This window comes from Triturus cristatus, chromosome 7, assembly GCF_964204655.1.
Source record: "Triturus cristatus chromosome 7, aTriCri1.1, whole genome shotgun sequence".
Lineage (NCBI taxonomy): Eukaryota > Metazoa > Chordata > Amphibia > Caudata > Salamandridae > Triturus > Triturus cristatus.
The window spans coordinates 1,623,410,105-1,623,430,792 of NC_140590.1; the positions used below are offsets into that span (position 1 = coordinate 1,623,410,105).

The following is a 20,688-nucleotide window of genomic DNA, read 5'->3' on the forward strand; positions in this document are numbered from 1 at the left end:
TAGAGAACCTAAAAATCGAGAAGGTAACAGGTAAGCGAAGATTTACTATTCTTAACTCCAGGTTCAATATTTTGACAGCATGATGTTTCTGAAGTAGATCTTTCCACATACAACCAACATGGATAGATGTGCAAATGGCCTGCAGCTTGCTTTTTGGATGTGGCTGTTGAAACTACTGTACCTCAGTTATTCTAGATAATTTATTGCTGCGTTTCATTACTTATTGGGTGAATAAAGAGAATGCATCCTGCACTGTAGATCCAAGTTATAACAACACTAGAAATTATCCAAAGTTGGGACAAGTAGCTACAAATCCATAGCACTGAACACCCTTACTCAAAAACAATTGCACAAAGAAGAGCATGCAGAGAACACAAGACTTAAGGCTCCAACAGTGACTTCCAGTGGTGCGGAGATTAGCATGGGTATAGTCGCCCAACTAGCACTCGTATTATTAAAGACTGGCTATTGGAATTGAAGTGAGAAAGGGTTATGGAGCAGGGGTAATTAGAAGTCTGGGGACAGACAGGACAAAGTGCAAACAAGAAAAAAAGGAGGGTTTGGGCAGGTGGGAAATAGGGGGAAACAGTTAAGTGAAGAGAATGTGTGACAGCGGAGGCTGAGTAACCAAAGAAAATGGTGGAAATGGGGACCTCTCCCCTAAAGACAAAGTACATTATTTTTACCAAAGGGGGCATTATATAAAAGTATATCTAGAACAAAAGGTGAACAAGCATAAAAAAAATAAACTTTACTGTTTTGTCCGCTATGATAAAAAAGGATGGCAATTCAAAGTCCTGTTTCTTCAAAATTGCATACAATCAACTTAGTGTCGTTTGACTAGAAGCTGCTAAAGCTGCTTCTGACAAACATCATCAACGGTCCCACAATCACCATAGTTACTCATATGGTATTTAAAGGCTACAAGCTACACTGAATTCTACTGCATCACCCCACCCCCTCTTATGGTAAACACCAAACTAGCTGCCCGAAAAACAATCCTTAGGTGGCTCATACCCTCTGCGGATGGACTCCAGGAACTGTGCGTTGGCGGGATCTTGATAGCTCCGTAGCTCTCCGCTGTCCAGGCTAAACCCATTCTTCCACAGCTTCAGGACCACGTGCACCTGAAGGAGAAAGAATCAGTAAGCTGCTCTCAGCCTATACAGACCATGTGTAGCCCCACCAGACGCCAAAGGGACAAAAGTCTTCTGCATAACATGGAAAATCTTGGCCATATTCCCCTGTATGACTCAACAATCCTTTTTTTTTACTCCAGTGAACCCGAAAATCATGAAGTCCACATTTTCGTTTGGAATGGACTGAAATACTTCAGTACCTGTAGGAAGCTGGCTCTTTATACGATATATCAAAATTAGATATTGTGCAAAGAGTCCAGGGGTTCCCTTATGAGCAAACAGGGGCTTGCTCGAGCAATCTCAAGGTGCTCTTCTAGAGGTAGTGTGGTTCAGCAGCCTTAGGCTTATCAGAGAGGAGATTCACAAATACACACACTAGTCAATAAATGAAACACACGACTCAATAAGAAAATCCACCTCAATTTATAAAAAGTACACATCTTTATATATATTTAGGCACCAGAATCAATACGATCAGATGAGTACGTTTTGCAAGAGAAATTCTTTTGTATTTAAAAATTCGACCTTTAGTACAATCTTTGAAGGCTGCAAAGTTAACCAACAGGAGGAAAAACATATGCGGGTTACCAGTTCTTTGCAGCGACTCATGGGACACGTGGTGTCCTTTCTTTCACAAGTGTTTTTAATTTGTACATAATCACGTTCTCTCACAAGACATCGTGTGTGAAAAACTTCTTCCAAAACGGATGATCGTATAAAGTACATGATAAGTACACTCACTATATAGCAGTACATTGATCAAGATAAGACGCTGCATGTATTTAGGGCCTGCCAGCTTGGCTGGTAGGCAGACATTTTTAATTTTCCTTTTGCTTTATTTCCTACAGATACGGCGCGTCCATGTATAACCAACCGTATGTATTACGTATTTGGTGTATACACATTAGGTGTGCACCTCATGGTTTCCTATTCACAAGATTCATTAGGAGTGGTACGCACGGGGCTGGTCCTCATGTGGTCCTGAAGAAGAGCTTGTAGGGGACAGCTCGAAACACGTCGACCCAATATTAGGGACACCATACTCATTTTAGTTAGGTCTTTCCCTAATATTAACGCCTGAATTTTAAAGCATACCGACTAGGAACAGGAATAAAACATTAGCTCACTAGCTAGGTATTTTTAACTTTCTTTTTTCCACTCCACATTACTGCACCACGCATAATTTCAAAACTAAAGTGCTCCTACGTAGTCCGCAAGTCGCAGCACGCCTCAATCCACAGCGGAGTGAGAAGACCCAAATGAAGAAGCATGCCACCTAGGGGCAACCCTGGTGGGTGAGGGAACTTTAGAAAAGATTTTTTCTTAATGGAAAAGAGGGTTTTAAATACATGTTCAGTGGAATCCCTGTTCTCCCTATGGTTAGGTTTCTTATTCTCGTATTCCGGATGTTGTGGAACTGCATTCTGTAAGGAGGGTGAACCTAACCTCAACCTCTACCTCCCCCTGTTTTTTTTTATCGCCGTATAGAATGCTCATATAAGTTGCACAGTGATCTATCCAGTGTGAGCACATGCTCTTAATTTCAAAAGTCAAAAGTGCATTAAAGCTACATCTGTACAAACGCATAGCACACACTGGCCCTAATATGAGGACTTTCTACAATGCACAGTAAACAAGATTCATTTCACCCCGTTTTCACTGTACCAAGCAAGCACATGCGGCATATTTCCAACAATGCTCCAGTAAATACACCCAGTGCCTTCGACTGGAATGGTTCAGTAAGGACCAATCGTGGGCTTCCACAAAGGTGCAATAAACACACACCGAGCAAGTTTTAACACTGCAAAAGTAACGCACACATTCACCATTATCTACTATGCTCTACTGAATGCACATTGTCACTTTCCACAATGCCCCTGAAAGCAGCCATTCTACAGCTCCCACAATGTCCTGGTAAACAATAGTTGTTGTTTCAACAAAGCTGCAGTAAATGCCGACGACTACTGATATGAATGTGGGAATCTGGATACTCTTAGCTTCCAGGAGAATGTAAATCCGCCGCTTCATGTTCTCTGCTCTTGAATACTAAGAAAGAATCTTCCCATGCTTGCTTCTTCTAGGAAATCAGTGGTCCAAGCTATTTTCAGGACCAGATTGGAATATCTTTTGTTATGAATGTCATTTTATGTAATCTTTTATCTCTTAATACCCAACATTTGGTGCCTCAGCTTGTTTTTGGAGAAAGTAAAATATCTCACATTACATCTCAACTGAGATCCCTTCAATTGCTTCAGGTCAAAATATAGTTTTTTTGTGTTTTCAAATTTTGACCGCCACACACACACACACTATAAAAGATAGCCACTTTTCATTTGAGCTCTTTTTAAGCACTATTCACCTCCCAGGTGCCTCAGACCACCTAAGGCTGATCATCTTACGGTTCCTCAAGTAAGGAATTTCAGGATAGGGGCCAGACCTTTACGTTTTTCAGTTACAGCAGCCTGGAAAGATCGGTCTTTGGATCTTAGATTCACAGAAAATCTGTGTTTTTGATGAAAACTTAAAACCCTGCAATTTAGATTTAACATTTGCTGTATTTTGACTCGCCTTTAAGCTTATTGCTCCTTTAGCATCAAGACACTGCATCACGGAGACAGTCCAGATGAATAAATAAATAAACGTACAATACTAGCTTTCACCTACACACATCAAAACAAGCGCACATTCAGCTACTCAGAAGCACACAAACCCACATGTATCTGATCCTGTTAGTTTGCTTGGTGCCTAGAGGACATTATTGAGAGAATGAAAAGCTCTACAATCACTAAAGTGTAACACAAGAGACAAACAAACAGATGGACTCATGCATACAGATGGATCCAGGCACACATAATACAGAGGTGCACACACAAATGCAACATGTATAGGTTGGCCAGCAGCAGTGCAACTTTCATCAACCCATACAGAACGGGTACAGTTTGGGCAGTAGTAACATTCCATGCTAATTTCACACATACAGTATGGTCAGCAGCAGTCCAAGCTCCACCCATGCATAAAATAGTTGCTGTACAGGTAACCGTATTGCAAAATTTCATCACAGACACCAACAGCACAAATAGACAAATACACTCCTTTCCTCACTGCTCCATGCTATGCAGACCAATCCTTTGACCAACTCATTACACCCATACCCAAGGCAGTCTACCACTCTGTCACACATACACTGAGCGGTGGTGGGGTAGGAGCATATGGCCATGAACTTAAATGGCCAAGAGTGGAGGTAGAGAGGCAAGAAAGAGCCAAGAAGCGAAAAACTCTGCATATGTCTGAGCATACTCTACTGCTAGAAGGGAAATGCTACTTACCCAGTATGCATCTGTTCTTGGCATGTAGAGCTGTAGATTCACATGCTTTGCAAAAGCCTGCCATCTAGTGTTGGGTCTGGATGTTTCCACTTTGTTTTTCTTCAAAGAAGTCTTTTCCAGTCACGAGGTAGGTGACTCCTCCTTTTGGTGATAGTGCGCATGGGCATCGACTCCATCGTTAGATTGTTTTCCCCCAGAGGGTGATAATGGAGTTAGTAAGAGTAGCAGAATAGAGATGTCCATCTGTATGTATCTAAGTAAGATCTTAATGCAACAGGTATAGGTACCCAGGGAGGCGGGTGGGCGGATGTGACTCTACAGCTCTACATGCCAAGAACAGATGCATACTGGGTAAGTAGCATTTTCCATTTGAGGCAGGTGAGCTGTAGATCACATGCTTTGCATAAACTATACAAAGCAAAACCAAAGGGGATGATGGACGGAGTGTTGAACATTGCAAGCACTCACCCCCAGTCAACTGATCTGGGTTTAATCCATCATCATTCTTTAGCTCACTCTGCCACCCCAGTTCAGACATGGCCATATGCACATCAGTCTGACCCTGTGCCTCATGGGAACAGTCCAGCCCGAACTGCCAAGCTATGTCTTCCCTGGACTAGAAACAAGCATCCTGGGACCGGTTTTGGGTTCATAACCCTCATCAGCCAGGCTATCTTGAATCCAGTGGCAAAGTAAGCAAGGGACCCACGTCTGGGCATACCCTGCCAACTAAGGGCGAACAAAGCAAAACCAATGGATGATGGACGGAGTGTTGAACATTGTAAGCATTCACCCCCAGTCAACTGATCTGGGTTTAATCCATCATCATTTGTTATATGGCCATGTCTGAACTGGGGTGGCGGAGTGAGCTAAAGAATGATGGATTAAACCCAGATCAGTAGACTGGGGGTGAGTGCTTGCAATGTTCAACACTCCGTCCATCATCCCCTTTGGTTTTGCTTTGTTCGCCCTAAGTTGGCAGGGTATGCCCAGACGTGGGTCCCTTGCTCACTTTGCCACTGGATTCAAGCTAGCCTGGCTGGTGACGGCTGATTAGCCAGAAATCGGTCCTAGGATGCTTGTTTCCGGTCCAGGGAAGACATGGCTTGGCAGTTCGGGCTGGACTGTTCCCATGAGGCACAGGGTCAGACTGATTTGTACATGGCCATGTCTAAACTGGGGTGGTGGAGTGAGCTAAAAAATGATGATGGGTTAAACCCAGATCAGTAGACTGGAAGCGAGTGCTTGCAATGTTCAACACTCCGTCCATCATCCCCTTTGGTTTTGCTTTGCATAAACTATACAGCTGTAATCTCCCAAAGCGGTGGCTAACCTGTAGCTGTTGCGGTGGTTTGAAAGAGTGTACGTAGAACTACCTGGCCTAAATTAGCTTGTTGTCTTGCTAACACATCTACACAATAATGTTTTGTGAATGTGTGAGGTGTAGACCATGTTGCAGCTTTGCAGAGGTCAGCTATGGGGATGTTTCCTAAGGAAAGCCATTAAAGCCCCTAGTTTGCGAGTGGAATGCGCTCTAGGGGGAATTGTTAAGGTTCTTTTTGCTTTTGCATAGCATGTCTGAATACATTTGACTATCCACCGTGCAATACTTGATTTTGAAATGGGACTGCCTTTGTGAGGTGAAGCAAAAGCAACAAAGAGTTGTTTAGTCATACTGAAAGGTTTTGTCTTTTCTATGTAATAGAGTAATGCTCTTAACGTTTAAGGTGTGTAGAGCTCGTTCTGCCACACAATCTGGTTGAGGGAAGAACAGGCAACGCAACAGATTTGTTGACATGGAAGGCAGAAATTACTTTGGGTAGAAATAAAGGATTAGTGTGAGAAAGTGCCATCCTTCTGGCATGGTATGCACCCACTTTTTGCTGCATTGCTGATGTACTTTGGGTGTGCCCTGGGCTCCTGCCAATCAGGTACCCAGGGCCTATGTTCCTTCCCTAAAACTGTATGAAGCCTAAAACCCAATTGGCATCTCTGGCCACATGTCAGCCCCTGGTAAATGGTACCCTAGGTATCGAGGGCCTTGTGACCAGAGAAGGCCCCTAAGGGCTGCAGCACTTATTGTGCCACTCTTAGAGGCCCTGTACCCGGACACACACACACACTGCCTTTGCAGGCTGAGTGTCTTGGTGCAGAACAAAACAGTCGACATGGCCCACATCCCTGTGTGCCATGCCCACAACACACACTGCCCTGGCATACCTCAGTCACCCCTCTAGCTGGGTGGCCTAGGCCAGTGGTGTGGGTACAGGTGCATGAGCCCTGTACCCCTACAGTACCCAGGTTAATTCCTGGGCACTGTAAGTGCAGTACTGCCATTAGGAGTATATGGTGCTGGGAGGTCGTCAACACGAACTCCACAGCACCATGATGGCTACACTGAAGACTGAGAAGTTTGGTATCAAACTTCTCAGCACATTAAACCCGCACTGATGCCAGTGTGGGATTTAATGGAAGATGCACGACAGAGGGCAACTTGGAGTTGCCCCCTGAACCTAACCTACAATCCACGTCTTGTCTGAGGGGCTGCCACACAGCAGACATGTTGCTGGACCCCTGGGTAGAGAGCCATCTGCTCTCCTCGGCCTGCAACAATGCACATCCTGGGCGAGGTGCTAGGTCTCCTCCCCCAGGATGGGCAGGGGAAGCTTCAAAGGCATGCCGCTTTTGTGAGCTTCTCCAGGCCACTTGTACTCAGCAACTGGCCCTCACCGGTTCTGATCCCCACTCTGGCGGGAAGACTGGAGGGAAACCCCAAGGAAGGAAAGGGGTTGTGCCAGCCTCTGCCAACCCCATCCCTCAGGTGGGGGAGGAGAGGTGAAGCACATCTCCGGGCTCTCGCCATCTTGAAGATGGGGAGCCCTGCCCAATCAAGACTAGGCTACTGCCCCCTTCCCACAGGAGAGTGGCAGGATAGGGGGTGTACCCACCCCAGGGAAGGGACCCTTTGGTCCTTGCCCTTTAACTACCTGTAACACCCCTAAATTTAGTATTTAGGGGCACCCTGAACCTTCCTTCCTCAGATCCCAATTCCAAAACAAGCAAGAAGAACAAGAAGAAAGAAGACCTGCCGTACAGCTGCTAACAAGAGGAAGACACCAACTGACTTGGCCCCAGCCCTACAGGCCTGTCGACCCTCGAACCTGCTCCTGCTAAATCCCGGCGTCTCCAGTGGCCAGCAACCTCAAAAACCCCGGAGGACCTGGCTGCCTTGTGACTCTACAAAGACTGGGATTCCCACGAGCAGTGGTTCTGCTCATAGTAAGTAACAGATCCCAGGCACCAGCCAGGAACCGCGACTCCTGCACACTCTGCACCCGACAAGCCTGGCCTGTGCCGGAGTGGACAAAGACCACGAGGACGTCCCCCCGGCAACTGTGACCCCAAATCCAGCACCCAAGGACCCTCCTCGACGCTCCTGACGACGCCTGCAGCCTCAACACCCGAGACCCCCCCAACAGCGACCAGCTGAGGGTAAGATTTCCAGATGCGAAAAGACACCCCTGCACCCGGCGCCCTGTGCCCAGCTCTTGGGTGCCTACCTAACCTACAGCTTCCCAACTTACCTCTCGAAGTGGTGGTCGCACCTGAAGAATCTTCGGCCCGAGCTTGCAGCCTTTGTTAATCTTGTAGCTTCTCCATAGAAAACCATTGAGCGCCCGACGGCTCAAAAGCACCCTGCACCCAGCCGCCCGAGTGCCCCTTGGAGTGCAACATCTATCCTAATCTACTTCCCCACTTGCCCTGAGTAAGTGACCAGGATCCAACACTGAGTAAGAAAAAGTAACGATAACCCTACCTACCTGCTAAGTGAATTTCCTCCCATAGGATAACATTGGTAATTCTATGTGGAAAAAGTCTCCAGGTGTCAACTTTTAAAATACAATAATATTCCTTAAAAATCATACCTGTAACCAAAACGTATTTACTTACCTGTTTCCAGGAAACGTCCCAGGACTTAACCTAGGATCCAGTCCTGTGGTTAGGAAAGTAATCCTAAAAGTAATTAATTGCATTTACTTAGAAATTCCCATTGAGCTCAATGTTATAATTGTGTTTAAATTATGTTGCCTATTGCAACAACTGTAACTATTGCATTCAAAAGTCTATTGCCTATTGAAAGTATTTAACTAAAGCATCTCATTCTGAGAAAGTATATTTTGATACCTATTGTTGGTTCTAAAATAAAAAAACTATATATTTTTATACAAAACCATTGGCCTAGAGTTCAGTGCTTTACACTGTCCTCTGATGCGGCCTTCTGCTCGACCAAGCTACCACTTTAGAGAGTAAGGTTATATCTAACTTTAGCCTCTGCCAAACCTCTGAGGACTGTGGACTCTGTACACACTGTACCTATTTGGGAACAGTATATACAGAGCCACTTTCTTACAATTAGTTCAAAGAACCACTTTGTTTTGGTGTACTCGTAAAAATGATTCTTCTATGGTTAGTGCCTGAAGCTCACCCACTCTCCTCAGTGATGTGATAGCAATGAGGAAAGCAACTTTTCAAGCGAGAAATTGCAGTTCACATTTATTCAATGGCTCAAAGGGTGGACCCATTAGTCTGGTGAGAACAATATTAAGATTCCACACTGGGGAAGGTGGAAGTCTTGGGGGAATAACTGAGTCCTTCCATTAATGCCTTAATAACAGGCACTCTGAAAAGAGACAGATGTCTATTTTGAAGGTATGCGGCTACTGCAGCGAGATGTAAGCGTATGGATGTGTACGCTAAATTTGAACGTTATAAATGCAGTAAATAGGAAATTATGTTTTGAATTGAAGCATCAAGTGGGTTGATCTGGTTATTACAATAAAGAACAAACCGCTTCTATTTTGCTACATAGCAAGCCCTTGTAGTAAGAAGTCTAGCCTCTTTAATAATGTTCTTGCAGTCTGGCGGAAGATTGAGGTAGCCAAACTATGACTTCAGGTGCCAGATTGCAAGGTTGAGATGACTGGGATCTGGGGGTCTTATCTCTCCACGGCTCTATGAGAGGAGATTGGATGTGAGATGTAGTTTTTGACTGAGAGCTCCAACAGGGTGGTAAACCAAGGTTGACGGGTCCATGTGGAAGCTACTAGGATTAGTGTGAGGGACGTTTGCCTGAGCTTCCGAACCACTAGTGGAATGAGTGGGAGAGGCGGAAAAGCGTAGGCAAATATCCTGGACCAGTTCATCCATAGTGCATTGCCCCTGGACAATTGATGTGGATACCTGGAGGTGAAGCTTAGGCATTTTGAGTTTTGGTGTGCAGTGAACAAATCTATGTCTGGGAAGCCCCACATCTGAAAGAACAGGAGGAGAACTTGAGGGTGGAGTTCCCATTCGTGAATCTGTTGTCTTTGTCTGCTGAGCAGGTCCACAATCTGATTGTCTACTCCTGGAAGGTGTTCTTCGAGGAGATATATTTTGTGACGTATGGCCCACCTCCAGATAGTCTGTGCAAGTTGTGACAGCTGGAGTGTGGGTCCCCCTGGTTTCTCTATATACATGGCGGTCATGTTGTCTGTACGTATCAGGACAGCTTTGCCTACAAGGTGAAGATGAAAGGCTTTGAGCACTAGAAATACTGCTAGAAGCTCTAGATGATTTATGTGAAGCTGTTTTTGCTGCAGACTCCACATGCCCTTAATTGTGCGAGTTTGGAGATGAGCTCCCCAACCAGTGAGCGATGGGTCTGCTGTTAGCACTGTCTGTGGAACCGGGTTGATTAAGGGCCGCTCTTTGGAAAGGTTTTGTGGATTCCACCACTGCAGAGAGCGATGAGTGCGGCCGTGGTCCAACACTAGATCTGATAACTGAGACTGACTCCACTGACGTGTTAAGCATTCCTGAAGGGGACGCATTTTAAGTCTTGCATAGGGGACTATTATGATGCAAGACGCCATCATTCCCAGTAACTGCATGAATACCCGAGCTGGCAATAAGTGTTGAGGCTGGAACTGGGAAACTAGAGTTTGAATGTTGCGGATTCAGGCCGGATTGGGACAGGCCAGAGCTTTTTTTGTATCGAGAGTGGCTCCCAAGTACGTTTGCGTATTGGAGGGCTGGAGATGGGACTTGGACAGATTTTCTGTGAATCCAAGATTGTGGAGCAGCTGCACTGTTTTGTAAGTGTGTTGTAGACAGTTAGCTTGTGAGCTGGCTTTTATGAGCCAATTGTCTAAGTATGGAAAGACGTGAATGTGTTGTCTTCGTAGATGAGCTGCGACTACTGCCAGGCATTTGGTGAAAACTCTGGGAGCAGTGGTGATTCCGAATGGGTAATGTTGTCCCGCTACAACAAACCGGAGGTATTTGCGATGAGCAGGGTGTATTGGAATATGGAAGTAGGCATCCTTTATTTCTAAAGTGGACAGAAAGTAGCCTTGCTGAAGGAGCAGGAGCACTTGTTGGAGTGTCACCATGTGAAAGTGATCTGACTGGATGTATAGATTTAGATCTCAGAGGTCTAGTATAGGCCTGAGAGAGCCGTCCTTTTTGGGAATTAGGAAGTATAGGAGTATATGCCAGCCCCTTGATATTGTAATAGGACTGGCTCTTTAGCTCCTTTTTCCAATAGAGCGAGAACTTCTTGTTTGAGAAGGTTGAAATGTTCTTGTGACATTGTGTGTGATCTTGGAGTTATGTTTGGGGGAGTGTCCAGGCAATAACCATATTGGATTATTTGTACAACCCATCTGTCTAAGGTGATTGTATTCCAGATGGGTAGAAATTGGGAGAGACATCCCCCGACAGGATTGGAATGATTGGGGGGTAGAGAAGAAAGTCACTGTTTGTTGTTTGCAGGGGAAGTGCGTGTTGAGTTGCCTTTATCTCTTCCCTTGCCGTTATTCCCTCTAAATCCTCCTCTAAAGTAACCTCTTGACAAGGGCGATTGATTATTGCCTTTATAAGATGAGGAGGGATTTTCTGATGATGTGTTCTTGGAGCCCCCCCCCGTAAAAGGAGCAATGAAAGGAACCCCGATTGGAAGGGAGCTGCAAAGCCCCAATGGATTTAGCGATATCTGTATCCTTCTTCATATTTTCTAAAGACGTGTCTACTGTGGGACCGAAGGCTGATTTAGAATAGAGGCTTGGACCTTCGGCTTAAACCCAGAAATTGTGAGTCAATCGTGTCAGCGTAGCAAAACGCTAGCCATGACTGCGCAAACTGCGTTGTCAGCTGCATCTAAAGCGCACCTAATAAATGTATTGGAAATTAATTTCCCCTCTTGAATTAGATCAGTAGCTTTAGTTTTATGTTCATTAGGTAAAAACTGAATGAATCTTTCTAGTTCATCATAATGAGCTCTGGCCTAGGGAGCTAGAAGAGCTTGTGTGCTCTTCAATTCGCCAGTGATTTGCCACTTGCGCCGCTACTCTCTTGCCAGAGGCATCTATCAGTTTAGACTCCTTATCAGGAGGATGGGCATCTCCTGTGGTCTGCGAGTTTGCTCTTTTGCGAGCGTTAGAGACTACCAGGGAGTCTAATGGGACTTGACCCTTGATGTAGGTGGGGTCAGTAGGAGCTGGTTTGTATTTATTATCTATTCTGGGTGTGACAATCATGGCACGCACAGGGTCTTTAAAAATCTCATCTGCGTGCTTAAGCATTCCCTTGAGCATTGGCAGTGTTCGTGTTTCTCTTTGAGAGGAACTCCAGGTCTCGAAGAGAAAATCCTCTTCAAGGGTCTCCTTATGTAGTTCTACCCCATGGTACCGAGCAGCCCTATTGGGTAGCTCTATGTACCCTATGTTATCAGGTGGGGAGGGTCTGGAGGGGGATAGATCCGGATCAGTATCAGTGTTGGGATCTGTATTATAATCTTCCCAGAGATCAGGAACAATGTCCTGTGGTCTATCTTCATCCCCATCCCCGTCATCTTGTGGATCAGGTGACTGTGGTTGTGGGGAATTTGTGGGTGCAATGATTACATTTGGGTCAATGGGTGAAGGAGGTGTAATAGGAGGAGAAGAGTTAGTACCCACATTTGTGCGTTTTAGAGGAATGTGGTAGTCCTGTTGTAAATCTGGTTTCCTTTTGTCTGGTAATTTTGCATTAATATGCTCAGTATCTGGATTAATAACCAGTTCCTTTTGTTTCGGCAGAACGTCGAAACAAGGCGCTTTGGAGGGAAGAGGAGGTGTTTTTTTCTTTGGGAGCCAGATTTTTCGGCGAAGGTTTCGGCTCCGAAGGTTAATTTTGGTAACGAAGGGATAGTCACTACAACATGTTTGCTTTTCGATGTGGAAGGTTTCGGTTTGGTGTCCAAATGGGGCAGACTCGATCCAGGCTTTGGTTTATGTTTAGGTGTCGGGCCGGCAGGCAGGGCGTCCAAAACTTTTTCTCCGTGCCGACATTGGCCCGAAGGCAGAGGAAGGACCAGACCTTTTCTCAGTAAGTGATAGGGGAAGGGAGTATCAGTACTCATTGTACGTTGATCCGGTGTTACTTGGTCTTCCGTGTCGGAGTCGGCTTCGGACACGGAAATGTGTTCCTCCTCTGCATCGGCATCTTGCGCGTAGGATTCTTCACGGTCGGAGTCGTCTCCAAAGATATCCGTTGCGAAGCCGCTTTGCTGATGCATTTCGTGATGTCGAGCCTGAAGATCACGGAGCGTCTTCTTAGCTCGAAAAGATCGGCACGCATCGCAGTCTTGTTTGTTGTGTTTCGGGGATAGACACAGGTTGCACACTTCATGCAAGTCGGTGCGCTGAAACTTAGCGTGACACCCGGAATAGATTTTTTTTTTTTTTTAAAGTTCTTTTTATTGGCATTTAGAAATATAAGCATACATACATCACATTCCGTGGAAATGAGTATGTTACATGAGTAGCAAAATAGACCATTATCAATATAAAAAGTACGTATGTGTCTTATTCCGTGTAGATGTGGTCTGTACTGTAGCAGATCTTTGCCCGTAAAGAAAACTGGGGAGGAGAACCAAACTGGGAAGTGCCATGAAGTTCTAAAGGACGGGGCCAAGGCTATGTCCCAAGTCTGCCATTGCCCATTCGACAGTATAGCTGCCTCCCACCTAGGGGGGAAGGGGCGTGTGCACCATCAGGGACGAAGAACCGTTGGGTGCATCAGGTGAGCAGGGGGAAACCCAGCTGGCCCGAAGGTGGTGTGGGGGGACATGGGGGGGGGGGGGGCGTTCCCCCGTCGTGGGGACCCGGACCGCGTGAGGCGGTGCGGTGTTGGGGGTATGCATGTCGGCTACCGGGTCATCCGGGGTCTGAGATTGTCTGAATTGGTGTAGTAGGAGCGCCCGTTCTAGAGAGATTGGGGTTTTACGGGTACCTTTGGCCTCCTCCTCCCGTATTGCGTCCTCCTCAGCTGCAGCCCATTTAAGAACTGCCCCTACCCAAGCCGCAAGTGGAGGACCTGTAGGGGACTGCCAGTGCATGGCTATACAGCGTTTGGCCAGTAGGTGGGCTAGGAAGACTAAGCGCATCGGGACTTTGTGTCGCTTCCTCCGCCCCAGTATACCCAGCGCACATCCCTCCCAGGTAGTCAAATGGGTCAGCCCAGTAAGATCTCTGAGTGTTCAGTGGATAGATGACCAGTAGTTCTGAATGCCCGGACAGGTCCAGAACATGTGAAAAAAGGCAGCATCCCCCGCTTGACAACGAGGGCAAAGGAAGGTAGTGTCGGGATAAAAACGTTGAAGGCGCGCTGGCATCAAGTAGGCCCTATGTAGGATGTGAAACTGTATATTCTTAAAGCGGGCATTCCTGGATATTTTTTGGGGGGAATTCTATCGCCCTGTCCCATTCGCGGTCATGAAATGGTCGTCCTGTTTCCTCCTCCCATAGGGCTCGGAGAGGCACCAGTAGTGGGGGGTGTCAGGTCCCTGCTTGATTTATACAACCATGTAATAAGGTGCCGACCCCGTCCCATTCGTAAGATTGTGTGGAGGACTGGGTGTGTGGGAGGCACCACCCGTGTGAGATCAGAATATGGTCGAAAGTGGGTGAGGAGTTGATGGTGAAGCAGGAACTGGCCTGGGGGCAAATCGTAGACCGCCATGAGCTGCCGGTACGGCCGGAGCTGTCCCTCGTCAAACAACATTTCTGCTTCGACAATGTCCCTCGCCGTCCATTCCCGAAGCATGGCGGGTGTGAAAAATCCGTCATTTCTGGGCCAGCCGACTAGTGGTAGTAATGGCGTGTATGAAGGGCAGCGCGGTGCCATGCGGTATACACGGTGAACACATTTCTGGGCGATGTCTACCTGCAGGGGGTAGGTTTGCGTGGGGCGGGAGCCCGGCAGAAACAGGCGACGCAATTCGGGCATGGGCACACATTCCGTGGCAGTGCATGTCTCAAGTGTGTATCGCTCCGCCGTCCAGTATGAGAGCCACTGGAGCTGCGACGCCAGGAAGTAGGCTTCGAATGAGGGCGCCCCGAGCCCCCCCTGCGTCGTGGGCAGTTTTAGCTTGGCCAGCGCGATTCTGTGCCGTCCCTGCCCCTATATTAGAGAGCTGAGGAGTGTATCTAAGTCTTTGAAAAAGAAACGGAGTGGGATCACCGGGAGATTGGTGAAATAGTACAAAAGCCGCGGGACCAGTATCATCTTTGCCAGGGCTACCCGGCCAATCGGGGCCAACGGTAGGCTCCGCCAGAACCCAATGGAGGGTCGTATCCCTGCTAGTGCCCTCCGATGGTTACCCTCAAAAATGTCGACTGGGGTATGATATAATCGGATCCCGAGGTATCGGGGACCCTCTGTCGCCCAATGCAGTTTCCGATCACCGATCCAGACCTCCCGGGAGGCGGCGTCCGGGTGGAGGGGGTAGACCATTGACTTGTCCCAGTTCACCTTCAACCCCGAGGCCTCCGCGAACTCCGCCAGGGCGGTCTCGAGCATGGTGAGATCCGCTGTCACATCCCGTATATAAATGAGAAGATCGTCCGCATACATGGATACGCAGTGCGTAACGTCCGCTAGTGGGATACCCCAGGCTTGCCCGTCCCTACGGAGCCAGATGGCCAAGGGTCCTACCGCGCGTGCCAATAATAGGGGCGAGAGGGGGCACCCTTGTCGCGTGCCCCTATGTATTGCGAATTCCGGGGAGATATAGCGACCGAGGCGGACCCGGGACGTAAGATTGGTGTAGAGTAGGCGAGTGTAGGCTATGAGTGTGGGGCCGAGGCCTGCCCGTCCCAGGACTGCAAAGAGGAATTGCCACGTTAGAGTGACGAACGGCTTTTCAATGTCCAAGATCAGACACGCCGCGTGAGGAAATCGGTCACCAATCTGATCCTGAATGTGAAAGAGAATGAAATGAAAAGTAAATTTATATAGCGCGGTTGCTGCCCAGAGGCGTCCAAGCGCTAGATGCCAGAGTGAGTTGCTTGCCAGAGGAAAAAATAGCGGGAAGTTAATGAGGGGCATTAAACAAAAAAGTCTTCAACTGTTTTCGAAAAGAGGAGAGGTTGGAGTTGGACCCAAGATGAAGAGGAAGTGAATTCCATGTCTTGGCGGCATTGTAGGCGAACGTCCTGCCGCCAGCTCTTACCTTTTTTATTCTGGGGACTATGGCCATACATGCCTGGCTAGAGCGGAGGTTTCTGCTGGGTCGGTACTGTTTTACTAGGTCCCGGACAATCATCGGTCCTGTGTCCCAAAAGGCCTGGTGAGAAATACACATGGCCTTAAAGGTGATTCTTTGTCGCACTGGTAACCAATGCAGCCTGCTCAGTCCAGGTTTGGCTGACTGTCTGCGCGGCAGCTGGAGCAGTGTGCGAGCCGCACAATTCTGAACTATCTGTAGTTTGCGCAAAGTGTATTCCGGGGCACCGAGATAAAGGACATTGTTGAAGTCTAAACGGGACTGAATCAAGCCTTGAATGGCCACCTGCTTTGCCTCCACAGGTAGAAGAGGGAGGACTTTCTTCAACATCCTAAGAAGTCCAAAGCAGGTAGCCGAGAGTTTAGTAGCCTGGGTGTTAAATGAGAGGGTTTTATCAAGCCAAACCCCAAGGCTCTTAATATTATCCTTGGGTATAGGGGGAGCACCTAAACAAGGGGGCCACAAGGAGTTGAAAAAGGTGGGATTTGTGGGACCCAGGAGCATCAGCTCAGTTTTGTCCCCATTGAGCTTAAGGAAAGAGGAAGTCATCCATCCCTTTACCTCCTCTAAGCATTTTATTAGCCCACCTGAAGATGACAGACCAGCCTCCTGCGCCAAGGAGACCACTAGCTGGGTGTCGTCCGCGTAAGAAATTATTTTAACCCCAAACGGACGGACAACCTCAGCCAGTGGTCTCATGTAGATGTTAAAAAGCGCGGGGCTTAAGGAGGAGCCCTGTGGGACTCCACACCTCAAAGGTCTGCTCGTGGATACTGTATCTCCATCAAAAACTTGGAAGGATCTGTCACTCAAAAAGGATTTGAGCCATAGCCATGCTCCATCAACTATTCCGACACTCGAGAGGCGGCTCAGCAGGATGTCGTGGCTGACCGTATCGAATGCCGCATTTAGATCAAGGAGGATTACTGCCACTGATCCCCCTTGATCTAAGATTTTTCTGGTTTTCTCAGTGACTGCCAGTAGGGCAGTCTCTGTTCCATGTCTGGGTCTGAAACCCGTCTGGGTGGCGTCTAACAGCTGGTTGTTCGAGAAAATTCACCAGATGGAGGTTGATGTATCTCTCGAGAATTTTGCTCACCCATGGAAGTAGAGAAATCGGCCGGTAGTTACTGAAATCAGTGGGGTCCAGATTAGTTTTTTTTAGCAGAGCCCGAACCATGGCCCGCTTCCAGGCAGGAGGAACAGTACCAGAGATGATGGAGGCATTCAGGAGGTCCATGATGGTCGGTAGGATAGCCTGAGATACCAACATCATGACTTCTGGGTCTCCGTGTGATCCAGCACCTCCAGATTTTACCTTGCGGGCTATAGAATCCAAAGATTCAGGGTCTAGTGGAGGAAAGTGATTCAATGTTATCAAGGATTGAGATGGAGTATCCCCAAAATTTGTCTGGCCCTGAGCTATGGGAACCATTGCTATAGAGGGGAAAGATGAATAGATTTTATTAACTTTCTGGTGGAAAAATTCTGCCAAGTCATTGCAGTGGGCTGTTATGTCCTGATGCATGCTAGAAGAGGGAAGTTTAGTAAGATTTTTCAATATTTGAAAAATTTCCTTAGGCTTGGACTTGGCTTGTATGATTTTATCAGAAAAGTATACAGATTGGGCAGATTTAACCTCAGTTTTATAGATTTTAATTGCCTCTCTGTATCGGGCTTTTTCCTCCAAAGAGTAGTCTAAACGCCACCGTCTTTCTATTTTCCTGCAGTGGCGTTTCTTTTCCCTAAGCGCCTCTGAATACCAGGGGGCCGTTTTTTGAGAACGTTTCAACGTGATTTTACCCAAGGGGAGAGTGGCTTCAAGGGATTGTGCGATCCAGTCTTCATATTCCTGATTGGCCAAACATAGGTCCTCATTGTAGGAGGGCTGGTCAATCGCTAGTCTACTTGCCCAAGCATCGACAGGTAGCCGCGCCCAAGATCTGGCATTCCTTACAGTGGGTCTAGAGGGGAGTGGCTTGAGTGTGGTCCAGGTGGCGCCGGATATTATGAGAGGTATTCCTTCCTGGAACAAAATCGCATTGGTCCGGGTGTACTAACGGGCATATGATTTGTGAGTATCTGTCCGCCAAAATTTTTCCTAGAATTTTGCAGTCGGCTGTGAGCAGTGTGATGGGACGATAGGAGGCTAGGAGTTGAGGGTCCCGGTCGGGTTTCAGGAATGTCACAATCACCGACGCTCTCATAGAGCCGGGCAGTTCGCCGAGTCTAAGCGCCGAGTCTAATACTGCTGATAGACGAGGGGTCAACAGTGGGGCAAAAGTGGCGTAATATTCAAGTGGGAGCCCGTCCAGGCCAGGGGCCTTGCCGCGGGTCAGTGCTCGCACCGCGCTTGTAATCTCAGTTGTTTTTATCGTTGCGTCCAACCCCTTCCGGTCTACAGCGGAGATTCGGGGAAGGGGAAGAGGGTCTAGGAAGTGGTCGATGGCCTCGGGATCGAGAGACGAGGGAACAGTGTAGACTGCCGAGTAATGGTGATAGAATGCCTGGAGGATCTCGTTCTGAGACTGCACCAGAGTGCCCTGGGGATTCATGATTGCGGTAATACGCCGGACTTCGGTATCTTGCTTAGCAAGCCATGCCAGGAGTGTGCCCGACTTGTCACGGTCCCTGTGCATTCGGGTTGCATATGCCCGAAAGTTGTGACGGCGGAGGTCCACGCACGCCACCTGGTACTCTGATTTGGCGTGGGCGACCTGAGCTACCGTCGCCACCGATTGATCTGCGGCCTTAGTGGCCGCCGCCAGTTGCTGCTCCGCCCTCTCTAGGGCTTGCTCCAGGATGTGTCTCACCCCGGTTCTGTACCGAATGCATTCTCCACGGGCCACTACCTTGAAGCCATCCCACTCGACCAGGGTTGACGACGCGGTCCCCGCATTATGTGTAAAGTAGTCTTGGATGCTACGTTGGTGGTCGTGTGTGAAGGTCTGGTCCGTGAGACAGTCCCGTGACAGTCGCCACGTGGGGACAGGAGGGTGCGGGGGTCGCCATTGGAGACCGAGAAGGTGCGCATCATGGTCGGAAACGACTCTACCCAGATAGTCCGAGTGACATATCTGCGGGAGAAGCGCTGCAGTGCATAAGAATCGGTCAAGCCGGACTCGCAGATTATGAGGAATGGAGTGGAAAGAGTAAATGCGGGTCTGGGGGTGATGCAGCCTCCATGCGTCCGTAAGGGACCAGTGTGCGGCCCAGGCTTTAAATCGGTCTATTTGTCTGTAGGTGGGGGAATGTGGGAGTGGGGGGTGTGAGCGGTCCAGCCCCGGGTCCAGGATACAGCTGTAGTCCCCTCCTAGTAGCCAGGGTACATGTGTGAATTGAGCCAGAGAGATTGTGAGTCGGTCCCAGAATTTATCCTGGTCGACATTTCGGGCGTATATGCTTCCTAATAGGATAGCCCTCCCGTCTAAAAGACCCTCTAGTAGGACGTATCTGCCTTTGTCGTCCACCACCCGTCTAAGTTGCCGAAAAGGGGTTCCCGGACGGATCCATATCAGTGCCCCCCTGGCAAACGAGGAGTAGGTCGTGGCGCAGAGGAGTCCGCGCCATTTTACTCGTAGTTTGCCGACTTAGATTGAATTAAGGTGGGTTTCTTGTAAGCAGAGGATAGATGCTTTCTGTCGTTTCGCATAGGCGTATATCGCGTAGCGCTTACGTGGGGTATGTAGACCACGTGTGTTGAGTGGGAGTATATTAATGTCTGCGTTGGTCGTCAGTCGTGCCATAAATGGTCGATTCTGTGTGGGGGCTGGGTGAGGTGCCCATTAAAGAAATCGTGTAGTGGACCCTCAGGGGTGTGCTGCGTTTGAGGGGGGCAGGCGGACTGGAAGCCTGGAAAAAAGGATGTGCTGTGAAACTCCATGGCGAGGTGGGGCATATGCGAACCGGGGTGTAAACAACGTGTGGGGATGCGGGAAACTGTCCCAATACTGAGGACTCATCGTGTGGGTAACGGTGTGTCCAAACTTCCTCCCGTAACACTAAGGGGGGGGGGGGGGGGGGAGGGGGAGAACTGCTTTATAGGATAGGGGGTGGCGATGCGCTAGTGCGAGGCCGCACGCTGAGTGGGCAAGTAGTAGGATCGGTGTGTATCGGGAGCAGGGTGACTGTCCCCTTGGGTGCAATGTCATGGGTGCTAGGTGTGCGTTACAGATAAGGATACCAAGAGTCCGTGTGCCTGAGGTGCGTCAGGGCAAGGTAGGAGAGGGCAGTCCATCCAACAGTCCATCTGCAGTTTGCGGAGTAGCGTGGGGGGGCGCCGCCTGGTCCGCCCCCGAGACGGTGCTGTCGTTTTCGCCTTCGGATGAGAACAGGTGCGGAGGTCGATCTATAGAGTCTGAGGGCTGTGTGGTGCGCAGGTCGATCACTGCTTGTAGAGCTTCCCGTCTTTCTCGCATTATCTGTTCGAGATCCGGCGAGTCATGGGAGCCGTGCGTCGGTCTGGACTCGATATTACGGAGCTTCTTGAGCCGCTTCCGGGCGTGGAAAGTTTTAAGAGGGGAGCCCCTTTGGGGGATGAGGAGCGGGTGCCCGCGGGCAATGTTGGTCTGTCTAATCTTGCGCGGCCTCCGCGGATGCGAAGAAGAGGGAGGACCCATTATAGATGATCTTG

At 48.4% G+C, this 20,688-nt stretch overlaps 1 protein-coding gene across 1 annotated transcript in view; it reads right to left on the minus strand.

Moving 5' to 3' along the window:
- Positions 1–20,688, minus strand: part of NSFL1C (NSFL1 cofactor) — a 113,373-nt gene that overhangs the window by 21,339 nt on the left and 71,346 nt on the right. Inside the window, 1 exon segment of the mRNA XM_085619585.1 lies at positions 1,018–1,127. Within this exon segment, the coding sequence (XP_085475711.1) occupies positions 1,018–1,127 (110 nt within the window).